This window comes from Olea europaea, chromosome 9, assembly GCF_002742605.1.
Source record: "Olea europaea var. sylvestris chromosome 9, O_europaea_v1, whole genome shotgun sequence".
NCBI classification, from domain to species: domain Eukaryota; kingdom Viridiplantae; phylum Streptophyta; class Magnoliopsida; order Lamiales; family Oleaceae; genus Olea; species Olea europaea.
In genome coordinates, this window is record NC_036245.1 from 3,145,937 (window position 1) to 3,158,955 (window position 13,019).

Below are 13,019 nucleotides of genomic sequence, written 5' to 3' on the forward strand. Positions count from 1 at the left end.
GCTGGATTCTTTTACGTGTAAAATTCGGGATTTTCTTCTTGTTTACACATCTATAGGTTTAATTTCACTATCAATACTACATATTTTTGTTAGGGAAATACTTAATTTTGAATGATCATTTGAATGTAAAAGGTATTAGCTCGTTGACAAAAAACATAGAAGTTTTCACTGCCTAAAAATGAGGGATTCGTTTTTATTAGTGGCCAACTAAAATATTGAGATTTTTTGATGTGTATCGATTTTGCAAATCCACCATCTCTACAATTAATTGATGTTCTTTTTGCATAATCTGAAGTTCACACATTTTCCATAATATAGTTGTGGATAATTAATGGATGCTCAATTTGCAGTCTTAACTATACTTGTAATTTGAAAATCAATGCAGTGCATATCCTAATAAATTACCATGAATTACATCTCCAAAACAACTTGAATCTGGAACCATGACTACTGATATGAATGTATTTATACCACAGAATCACCTAAATAACATTAAAGTCATATTAAAGTAATTCTATGCGATACACATAAAAAATCTTAATATTTTGTTTTACCACAAATTCACCGTCTCTACAATTAATTTTCTTAAAATGTCACAAATTTCCAGCATCTTGGACGTGGGAGGTAGTGGTCAAATTTTTGTTCCTGATTATCAGAATTCAATACAGGAATAACAAAACATAGCAACTAACTTCACAGTTTCATAATGAAGTTCAATAGCTAGAATTAAAGTTGCAATAGAAAGTCATATGACATCGTCATCATCCCAATCATCTTCCCATTAACGAGTCACTTCCTCGCCTTCTGCTTTGTCGTCTTACTCTACCAACTTCACATGATAATTAACAAAACAATCAAAGAAATGCAAGAAGGATAAACTAATCCACATTGTCTTCTTTCCCATCTGAATACCCTCCACATATTTGGACTAACAAAACCTCCATCTCATGATCGAGCTGGCAAAGTAGGTTCCCTTGGTACCTACAAATAGTACAAAAACCTTAGGTTTTAATCAGACCAAAAGCATGATAATTCCTAAAATAAATGTATTCGTGGAGCTTAAAGGAAAGAGTGCACTATAAATGTGGTAGGGATGAAGTAAAATAGACGACAATATATTGATAAAAAAAGTGCACCAGAAAATGCACCTAACCATTCATCGAAACCAGCACAGCTTCACCTTCTATATCTGTGTAACAATCACATGTTCACGCAATCTTGGTTCGGTAAACGGGAAAAGTACTATGGTGTGGTTTCAAATCCTGTACAATATGAACATTGTTATAGAAAAAAGATAAATTTGTGAGTGGGTAAAACTGTTCAGTAACGTGCATTACCTTGATCATTGAACACATTTTCATTACTTGCGTTCGGAGGGATGAAATTGGAGGAATGTGGTTGTTGAGTACATCCCATACTTTGGTTATCACCCGACATGAAATCAGATGAGTTCGTAGACTACATATGTATCAAGGCAACTTAATCAGATAAAAATGCTAACCATTAGTAGTTGCGAGAACGATAAAGGTGCATGCATTGAATACTGTGCCCGTTCGACTAATTGAACGACATTTAAATCTTCTTCCATATTAGTTCGACATGCCTTTGGTCTCTTTCCTTTGTTTGAACTCGAACTTCCTTAGATAATGTCCCAACTTATGGGTGCTAAAAAAAGAACATTATGCCTTTGCTTTATTCAAACTCAATTCCAATGGGCTCTTCTTACGGAGTTTCTTAGGCGCGCCCTTCTTCTTCACACATTTTGGATCCTTTACACTATCGCTATCAGTGTCGTCCGACGCTCTACACGAGAGGCTGACTGGGTCATATGGAGGGACATGACATTACTCCCAGAACTAGATTTCGATGTCATTATCTCTTTACATTGATCTTCGATCCACTCCAGTAATGTCGTAGCTCTCACGACATCATCTACGGTTAGGTCTGCCAACAATGCGAAAAAAGTACATAATTTGTCACATATCAACTATCCTGGAGTACTAACCAATCCATCATAGTTCATAGCTACCCTCGTGTGAGCTTTACTCACATCTCTCCGCCATCTGCGTAGGATATATTTGTTAGGCAATACTTTGACATTGTGACGAATTAACACTGTGATTGCATGCCTACACAGTATTCCTTGAAACTCATAAGCGGTAACTGCAAGTAATTTCACACTTTTTTGGCTAAAAAGAGACGAAGAACGTCTTTTTCTTCGAATGTGATTCGTAGATTACATTCTCTCGTACCTCGTACCTCGTCCCATAGAGGTAGATACCAGGTCGCAATACATCTTTTCAGTGGACTCCTCTTGAACTTCTCTAAATTTAGAAATGGTGTAAACCTCTTGAAATTACTTTTCCATTTCATACCCTGTTGCACATGGTACCATTTGCGAGTAAGACTTGAAATCTGCTCGAAACTCCTTCTCGACTTTATTTCTCAATGCTCTTTTATATTGTTCAACGAATTGCTTTAACGATGTCTCCGAATGCACGCATCCATCAAAAAATGCATTCATACTCTCACTTCGTTGGGTTGTTGTTATTCCTGCCCAGAATGTGATTTTAAAATAGAAAGGAACCCAACGACATTTATTCTCGTATAGTCCTGCTAACTAATCATTATCATGCAACACATGCATATCGATCATAGCGCTCTACCCATCTTCATACTGTTCAACAAATTGAGAATCATAAATCAATTCGTGTATAGACTGAAATATAGAAGCCTTGTCCTTATGGCACCCAAACTTTTTTAGTAACTTTTTTAATATATGCCACAAATATCATCTGTGTTTCGTATTTGGAAACACGATCTCAATTGCATTTTGTATCACCTGTCTTGATTTGTGATTATCCCATGGGGAGCTTGGCCGTTCATGCACTGTAGCCGTGTCTTAAATAGCCATACAAATGTATCTGTATCCTCATTTGACACCTAACCACATCCAAGTAGTGTAGATTGTCCATGATGATTCACCCCAATAAAAGGGGCAAAAGGCATGTCATACTTATTAGTTAGGTAAGTCGTATCGAACGTGACACCGTCTTCAAACTCCTTATATGCTTATCTACTCCTATTATCTACCCATAAAACATTTTTCAACCTTGACTCATCATCCAAATCCATACTAAAGTAAAACCCCGAGCAACTTGCTTACATTTTCGAAAACTAAAATTGTATTGTTGCGGCATCTCTTTCTCCAATTCTTAAGCGTCGAACTTGTTCAACATAATTTCGACAATGTTTTTCTACGCAAGTCATATTTTCATATCCACCTGCTTCGACTACTGCATCATTGTAACTTTTGTGCAATGGAATTCCTACAATATCATTTACTTCAAGTCGCTATTTAACTTGTGCACTTAATTCCCGATTACATCGATACAACCTTGATTACGCCCAAAGTATAATGCGGTGATTGTAGTATAGATTTGGGGTGTCGATTTCACAAGAAGATGAAAATTTTTACCAAGGATCAAACAAACTAGGGTTTTCGTGATTTATGTGAATGTAGATTGTCAATTGAAGTGAAATTTAATTATCAATACGCAAAATTAGTGAAGCATCCAAATTTCCTCAATTGGATTAGACCATCGACATCAACAATTTATGGCTTTTTACTCAATTAGAGGTTTTCATCATAACCATCTAATTGGAATATTAAACAATGAAGATCAATTAATTTTCAATTGTAATCCTATGATCTAGACTTTTGTAAACTATTCCCACACACGTTTATTGGACTAAGATTAAGAAATGACCATATACACAATGCATAAGGCAGTAAATAATCCACCAATAAAATTTAATGAAATTGAAATTCAACAATTAGTTTAATTCTACAAGAGAGAAAAACGTGATTGAGTCTATGAAGAATATAGTAAAAGTTAAATCAATTCCAAGAGATTTCATGTAAGAAAATCTAGATCTAGAAGTGTTTGACAATAAAAGTACCAATTTGCATGAATAATTGATGTGAAGTAGCCAAATCAAATGAGTTCCTCCGTAGCTTCACTTAGGAATTTAGTTCTCCATGGATTTTTTGAGCCAAACTTGAGAGAAAATTGATAGGAGATGAATCATAAACATTCTGGGGGGTGGAATAGGGTTAAAAACGAGTGCCAAACACGTTTCCATAACAGGTTGGACGAATGAAGTAAACTAAATCTTTGGCTAGAATTTGTTCTATGCGACTGCTTTCAGCATTTTGACCATAACTTTTTTTCTCGATATCCGATTAGGGCAATTCAAAGTGCATTGGAAAGCCAACTCAAAAGAATACAATTTTCCTAAATAGATCTTTCCAAATTCGAAATTTTACTAGGTCAAAAGTTGATCTCAATCGCTAGCTGAAAATTCGAAAAATCCTCATGCGGTTGGAATTTGATTTCTAAATATGTTATGGTCATATTTAACTTCTTTTACTTTTAATTGCAACCCATTGACTCCTAACTTTCTCAAATCATCATTCCCTTGCCTTTCTCATCTTTGGATTATTTGTAACTTGGTGCCTGAACTTTCACTTTCTTCCATTTTGGTCATTTTTCGCTCTTTTATTCTAAATTTCACATTCTCTACCAAAATGCAATTTGAATCAAAGTATAAGTATAAGGAGTGCATTTTGGTATCAAAGAATCACATGAATGAAATAATTAAGAAGGGAAAATATTATATTTTACACTCTTAGCAAACCTCGACTTGGTCGGACTTGATGTGTTCGAGATTTACTGTGTTAATTCTCCAAATTCCATAATTGTCTGCTAATGCTGTCAATCTGACTTTACAACTTGTCCGAATGGTTTCTTGCAGCTTCAAAGTACTGATTGTCGTACTACTTTTCCCTTCGCGACTACACGTGAACGTAACATATTTCATGACTCCATCATCGTCCTTTTTCGAATTTCATTTTCTAACTTGAAAACATTTGTTGTACGCATATCTTTTATAAAAATTGAACAGTTCAACTTCGTCCTTGAACTTCATACCACTTGAGGAAAAACTACACCATCTCTGCCTAAGTTTTCATCAGCCAATAAGTTCATATCATCCTTCAAATTCTCATTATCAGATTCTACCAACATAATGTCATCCACATTTTGCAAACATTCTTTCCATGTAACAAAAAACCAACTACAATGTTAAATCAAAATTCTGAAAACTAATTTCCAATACAAGATATTAAATAAAAATAAAAATAAAAAAAATTCAAAATCAATTTACTAGGCCAACATTTCTACAACTAAAGATCTCAACGTCGACCCGTTCCCAAATCCCACGTTGGAAAAAGATTCCTATCAAAGAAAACCCCCAATTCCAGGATACTGAAAAGAGATGGGATAATTAGGAGATTAAAATGATCTGCAGCTTTAAAACTAGGAAAATAACAGTATAAAACAAGGGAAGTGATCAGTTTAGAAAATTACCAATAACTCGTGATGATCCTTCAGAACTCATTTCTTGCTGCATTTAACACAAAAGATGGGACTGATTTTTTAAGCGAAAAAGGGTATCCCCATCTTATTAGAAACTAAATTACAAGTTTTACATTATTAGAAACTAGAAAACCAAAACTTTCGTCTATTTCCATCTTTGAGTGAATGAGTTGAGTCAGGTGGAAATGTGATTTAAGAACTAACAGCGATGTCAACTTATGAAGTGCTGGTCGGTCCAAGTCTTTCTGGAGGTCGGACGTTGGCGTCGAAGGATACGTGTTGGTAGACTGCAATTGAATAATCTCCAAATTTGGGGAAAAACATAGCTGTCGGGTTAAAGAAATGGTGCTTCGGTTGGTAGGTCGACCGCGACTCAAAGATCTCAAGATTTGGGCAAAAATGCAGCTTACGAGTGGAGCAAAACTTGGGGGAAAATAAATGGCACCTTGATGAAAGAATGGTTTTACAGTGATCCCATCGCATGCTTGCATTTTGGTATTTTTTTTTTTTTTTTTTTAAAAAAACCATGCCAAGTCATTCTGTTAGGTAGGGTGTAAGCTAATGGTATACAAATAGCATTAGGTGGCCGCAAGTGGTAGAGATCAATTTTGTGCAGGGTGAGGTGGGTTCGGTTGGAGGGTGGGGGTGGGGAAGAAGACGGTTTTCATATTTTTCTTTCATTTTTTATTTTTGATTTAATTATTTTAATTATTTCATATTTGAAAATATAAAATTACTATTTTACCATTGCAAAATTGGTTAGAATTTGGTCAAAGTTGAAACTTTTGGTCAATTAATGGTGAATAGGATGGAATTTATCTATTTGGGCTCTAGCTGTAACGTTTTGAAAGGTTTCAGATGATAATTGCAAAATATGAAAGGTTAGGAAAATTTATTATGTTTTGAAAGGCCAGAGAGCGCAATTGCAATTATTCATAAAATTTATATTTCCAACTACATTAATTACATTTTTTTAAAAGTTCATAAAATAAAAGAAATTTGTAAAAGACTTAAAGCCTATGTTTGATGGGAATTAAAATCAAAATGAGCTTTTGAAATCGAAAAGTCGCTTTTGGACCCGTTTAACTAATTTTAAAAAAGTATGTATGACAGTTAGAAGAGTTTTTAGAAAAACATGATTTGATTTGATTTCTTCTAAAAACACATTTGAAATAGGTAGTGCTTTCAAAATTTATTTTCCAAATAAAAATGAAAGTAGCTTTCTCCAAAAGCTCGTCTACTGAAAGTAAAAGTAAAAGTTATGCCAAACCGACCCTAAATGTGTTAGTACTCTTAAAGAATCTTAAAAAGCCTACATTGAATACTTTTAAACTACTTAAATCCTTAAAAGTCTTTAAAAATCTTAATTGAATACAATCTTAATTCCTAGATGGAGCCCGAGATCCTTGAAAAATATTAGTTCTTACAAGAAACACATTATTTTAAAGAATTAATAGAATTCTTGCTTCCTAAACAATAGCTTACCAAATCTCGTTATAGGAAATAAAGAAAGTCTTCTTAAGTATAAAACAAATTAATAATAAATGACCCATATATATTTCACATACCACAAAATCAATTTTGATTGGGAGAATTAAGAAGGAAAGATGTGGTAATCAGACATTCTCACTTGAAAAACAAAGTGAGTTTGAACCCTTATACGAAACCACTGACTCAATACAGACCACTGTGTTAATAAAGTTAACAATGAAATTTTATGTAAACTTCAACGGTGTATACACTTACAAAAAATCTAATATATTTAATCAATAAAGTTAATATTAAACAAAAAAATATGTCATACACAAGGAAATGTTAAGATAATTCTTGAAATAGATCGAAACATAGTTTTCAAATTCCTTTTCTTATAAACGGATCATAAAGTACGTAACATGATAATTTTTCTTTCTCCTGCTTATAAACCCCATCTAAGCACGTCTGAACATGTTAATGTTGAGTACAAGTTGATGTGACTAGAATCTTCGGAGATGACTGATGAGAAATAAATAAATTTATCTGTACACTTCTGCTTACAAGTATTAGTCCCTTGTTTCAGCCTCGTTCTTTTCATAAGAATGTATTTTTAATAGTGTATTAATGAGAAATGTTTGATTAAAAAATAAGAAATTTTTTTGAATTTGCGTGTAATATTATTTTATTGAAGAATTTGTAATTGAAATGATATCAAAACACTGTTTAAGAATGTATTTTTTTTTTTTCGAAAGAATGGGAATCTAACATGGGCTAAATAAGCTTTATTAGAATAGATTCAATGCTAATGTCAAAATTCATATTCTTATTTAAAGGGTGGTACGATGTTTACTAAAAGATAATAGGAGTTGATGAGTCCGATTAAATATGTAATGAAAAAGTGAATAAAAGTTGTGGGTTCAATTAAATGTGTGATTAGAGATAAAATTTTACCATCCTTTTAGAAAACAAAAATTTTACAAAACAAGCACTAAATCAAAATGGATACATTGTGAACCATAAAACAGGTATTGATCTTTGAATTATCAATTAAAAAAAGTTGTCTGATTCTTTCCTTTGTCTCGAAGCCTTCATTGGGATCAATCCACCTAAATAATAATTAATATACAATTTAAGAATGTTTGGCTATGCTTATCATAATCAACATAATCAATTATTTATCACTCTTTAGCCGAACAATTTTTTAATGGTAAGACCAACTTCAACCCATTTCATTAAATTAAAGGTTCAATTTTCACACCATCTTATTAATAATCTCCAACCCATTACATCAAACGTTACACGCACAAAAAATATTTTCATTCTTTCCTTATTTTTTTAAACTCAACAACTATTTTATTTCCAAAATTATTTACTTACATATTCTATTACTAATTACATTTAATTAACTAAAATATTGCTTTATAGCAATAATAAAAGCATTTCACATAATATAACAATTTAAAAATATTATATTTCACAATAAAAAATTATATATAAATATTAATGCATTTGATAATTATTACTTATTAATTGATTAAACTTATTATAAATGTCAATAAAAAAAATTAAATTAAAAATAATTCATTGAATAATTAAAGGGTATAATGTGAATTAAAATTTTATTGTACTATAAAATGAAGGACCATATTACGGTCCAAACCGTATTCCACTAAAATTTTGAGGTGTCAAAAGCCAAGGAAGAGGGAGATGGAACAACATATGTGAACTAACTCATTTTTAAAAGAATAATGCTACTTATAAATAATGGAGTGACATAATGATTTACGTATAGATGATGTATCTAAAAGAGAATAGAGAATTTTTCTGTGGTTAAAGAAATTCTGCTATAAAATTATATTTCGCGATATCATATATATGTAAATCATTATGTACATGTAGTACGATTGTTTTTTCAAACATATGTCACTAAATTGTACATTTTTCAGAATGCTTAACACAAGTACATATTATTGCCAAGTAAATGTGTCATATAAATTTTGATTTCTGAAGTTCATAATGCCGTTGCCCTAAATAGGGTTCACATTGTTGTGGTACAAGTAAGATAGCTTTCCATCAAATTTCTACGTCAACTGATGCGAAATGAATCCACTGTAACGATTTTCATACGTTGCCATACAAACCTCAATGACCCTCTTCAACATCTGATCTTCTTCATAAAATTGCTGACTTATGAGTTTATCGAGAGTTATCCACTGTATTTACATAACATTAATACCGCAAAAAAAAAAGAAAAAAATTTGTCATTTTCACAAACAAAATGAAATCTTGCAAGCTATAATCTATATAAATTTGGTTACCTTGGCATCCTGTATTTCATTTTCGTCAATCTTGATAATGAAGGATAATGGCTTAAGCATGCAGACGAACAGCAAGTCTGATTTCTCAAAAGCCACTTGGTGTACATGTCTGGGATATTTGCAACGGAAAAATCTTTAATTTAATTTAATCTAATTTTATTATTATTATTTTTTTTTTTTCACACGTATCTCTTTCTTAATAGTGTCGAGTACTTATTGCTTCAGTACATGAAAAAAGGAACCACAAAAAAAGAATATTTACCTGAAAGCAACCAGCTCCAGGAATGTTGTGTCTATCTGTAATGGGAAATAGAAGAAGAAAATTTTCATTTATTATTCCTTGAAGCTGTAATGGCATGAAACAGTAATTATACGGAAAATGAAAGTAACATTTTTTTGTTCTTACACCAATTTCCTCTTTCACTTCTCTTACAGCTCCTGAGAACAATTCTTCAGACTAACCAAGTTGAAAAATAAATAAATTAGCACTTGAACTATTGGAAGAACGAAATGTAGTAAGGTGAGTAAAAATTCAAAACTCTTGTATCGTCTCTAAAAACTTAAATATTTCGGAAAGTCTCATTGTCGCTCATTTATATTGTTCCTGTTTCAGTTGATTAAAATGAAAATTTGATTTGCATGTGAAGGGTTGTATAAATAAGTTTGATCCCACTCAAGAATTGAAACTTTTAGATGTCGTAGTTGACGGGTATTCACTTCTAGCCATTTATTTATCAACCCTGTTACGTGTACATGGAGAATTGCTGGGCTATATTGTAGGGGGTTAGGTGGCGTGAATTCATTGGTTCTTGAACAAAAAATAGTATTATCCCTAGTGATGACATGGCTCGGCTCAGCCCTTTAACCCACGAGCTCGGCTCGGGCTCGTGGAGAGCCGAGCTCGTGGCTCTTGAAAGACGACCTGAGCTTGAGCTCGGCTCTTTGCTCGGGGGCGAACTCGGCTCGGCCCATGAGCTCGTAGCTTACAAGCCACTAGCTCACGGGCCGAGCTGAGCTGAGCCCATGAACCGCTCGCGAGCTCGCCAGCACATTTTGGACCTTTTTTTAAAAAAAAATTCATATTTTTTGACGAGCTCATGGGCTCGATGGCTCGTGGGATTGAGCCCCTGCTTGGCTTGGGCAAATGACGAGCCCAAGCTGCCCACGAGCCAGGTTTTGATGAGCCGAGTGGTCGAGCCGACGAGCCAAAATGACGAGCCCAAACTGCCCACGAGCTGAGTGGCCGAGCCGACGAGTGGCTCGGCTCGTTTGACATCCCTACCAACCAATGCACAGGCGCCATCTGTCTCCCTTGCATTCTCCCCAGCAATCTCTCCTGAATAAGAGGCTTAGCTCTTTACTTATTTCCTAAAAGTCGAGTACATATACCTTGTTGATGTATCCAGTTGGCAACTTCCACACCCCATAGCAACTACAGGAGCATTTTTCTTTCACTACAAGAATCTGATGCCATAATTAATTTCATTTAGGCGAGAAATCAAACATTGACAGTAAAAATATTAGAGCCAATAGAGAAAAAAATGGGTTAAAATTCGTTCGAGCTTGTGCTACGTAGCTTCACACACTTGTGCACGTATACCTCTTTGTTATCGTTGATCACGAATCCTGCAATGCCGATCTGATGGGACGGGCCCAAAGGGAGAACGCAAGGCTCATCAGGAATCCAGTAGGTGAGCATAACATATGCAGGTTCAGCATGGTGGTAGACAAAACCTTCCTGCAATTTTGTTAATATTAAACAAAATTATCGAGCACTTTTTGATGCATAGATATAACAAGATCAGTTCAATTGCAATAATGTATATGGAACAACCTTAATAGCTATTGGAACAAGATCTGCTTGCTCTTCCAACAATTTCAGCCATATCCCTCTTTAACCCTGCATTAGAATAACGCGACAAGACTAAATTTTGGCTACCGTCCTTAATTTTTTACTTCGTTTCGCACTTTGTCCACAACCTTCTATTTTTGGGTTAGTTCTCTAAATGGTCATTGAACTTTTCTCAAAGTCCCCACAGGGTCACTAGATGTAAAAACTGTTCCCATTAGCTACTTAAATTTGAAAATTGGTACACCATCCATCACTGCATAATGACGTTTGCAAAACTAGAAGGATTTGATGACATTTCTAATTGTATGATTTACGTGGCACGCATTTGGGAACTATAAATCAGATTTTTACATAACTCGTGCTATAATCAGACTTCGAAAAGTTCTACCTTTTGATAAAATCACGCATTCAACAGTCATTAAAAAACAACCAAATATGCATTGGACCATTTTTGAATAAAAAAAATACCTGTAGACTCATGCTCACCGTCATCAAATCCTTCCAATTTTGCAAGCTTCGTTTACGCAGTGTTGGATGGGTACCAATTTTCAAAGTTAAGTGACTAATGGGAATAGTGTTTAAGCTCAGTGACCCTATGAACTTTGAGAAAAGTACAGTGACGTTTATGGAATTAACCCTCTATTTTTAGGCACCTTACTCACAGGTTCGGCTCAAAATATGCGAACACGTGCACTACTTAAAATTGGAAGGTTGGTAATGATAAGAGTATGATTATCCTGTTTACAGCATATTCATGTTTGTTTATTCTCCATGCCCGTGGCTCACCTTTAAAAAAATAACTAGAGGGTAGGAAGGTCTCATCTGACAGATAAAATTCCTTAGCTCGAGTTAGTCACCATCTATTTACGAAGTTTGTACACGATTTAAGTCTTTTTTTGTCGGAAAAATAAATTTACTAAGCAGACGACATGAGCATGCTAAGGATAAAACTTAAATAAACATATTTATATCATTGGAATTGATTTTCTAAACACAAGTGCTTTAACTATACTGAGCACCGGGTGACGTGACACACTATAATAGGTTATGTAATCAATCATTATCTCCCACCACCTATTATAGTGTGTCACATCACCCAAGTGATTATGAGATCAGTCATTTATATCATTTCTAATAGTTTAGGCCTCTATACGATTTGATTGGATTCGCGTACTAAACCTTGTACTTCCAGGTGGACAAAGAGGCCTTAAGCACTGAAGCAAAAGCATTTGCAGAAGAGGGTAAGCTTGTGGGTTCAATAACGACCCCATTGTAATCATCATTCCATGCATTCAGCAATCCAACTTGTAACTCTGGAGCCATTATTTTTGTAGACAAAACTTCAACTTCTTGCTTTGGAGAAAAACCAAGCTTAAAATCAGGTGTTTTAGCAAAAAACTGCTTCGATTTTATACCTGAATACACAGGGAAGATACGGTAAAATTTCTCGTGTCATTTACAATTCACATATATGTAAAAAATAGCATAAGAAATATGACAATATCATCTCTTGATTAAATATTAACTCACTCTTGGAAAATCCAATAGCAGTGTCACTTTTGCTCCATGAAACTTTGGGGCCAAAAGAACCTGGAAATTGGTAGATCGATACTTTTGATGCCATCACTACTGAGTTTTTGGACAAATAACTAAAATTCAGGTTGCTGTGTATAGCTGTTGTCTTCATATATATAGCCTCTGGACTGGTATGCATATTAGATCAGCTGATGAAAAAGGAGAATATTACGCGAATACCATCAGGTACGTCAAGTAGGAGGAAATACTTTAGCCCATGTATGAGTTTCATTCTCTAAAACTCATCTTTTTCCCAAACATATTTTCAATCATACATATTTTCAATAAATTAATTTTGCACATAGACAAAAAAATAAAATAAAAGATAAAAAATTAAAAAATCCTTACTTTTTAATTGCA

General features: G+C 33.9%; 1 protein-coding gene across 1 annotated transcript; it reads right to left on the reverse strand.

Annotated features, from left to right (window-relative positions):
• Positions 1-8,672: 8,672 nt before the first annotated feature.
• On the reverse strand, positions 8,673-12,738 carry LOC111399428 (nudix hydrolase 8-like). The gene is made up of 8 exons (XM_023026737.1): positions 12,615-12,738; positions 12,264-12,499; positions 10,833-10,970; positions 10,622-10,696; positions 9,639-9,689; positions 9,495-9,529; positions 9,233-9,341; positions 8,673-9,127 (listed from the first exon to the last, which is right to left on the reverse strand). The coding sequence occupies exons 1-8, from the start codon at positions 12,706-12,708 to the stop codon at positions 8,996-8,998; spliced, it is 870 nt and encodes a 289-aa protein (XP_022882505.1). The 5' UTR covers positions 12,709-12,738; the 3' UTR covers positions 8,673-8,995.
• Between the last annotated feature and the right edge of the window lie 281 nt (positions 12,739-13,019).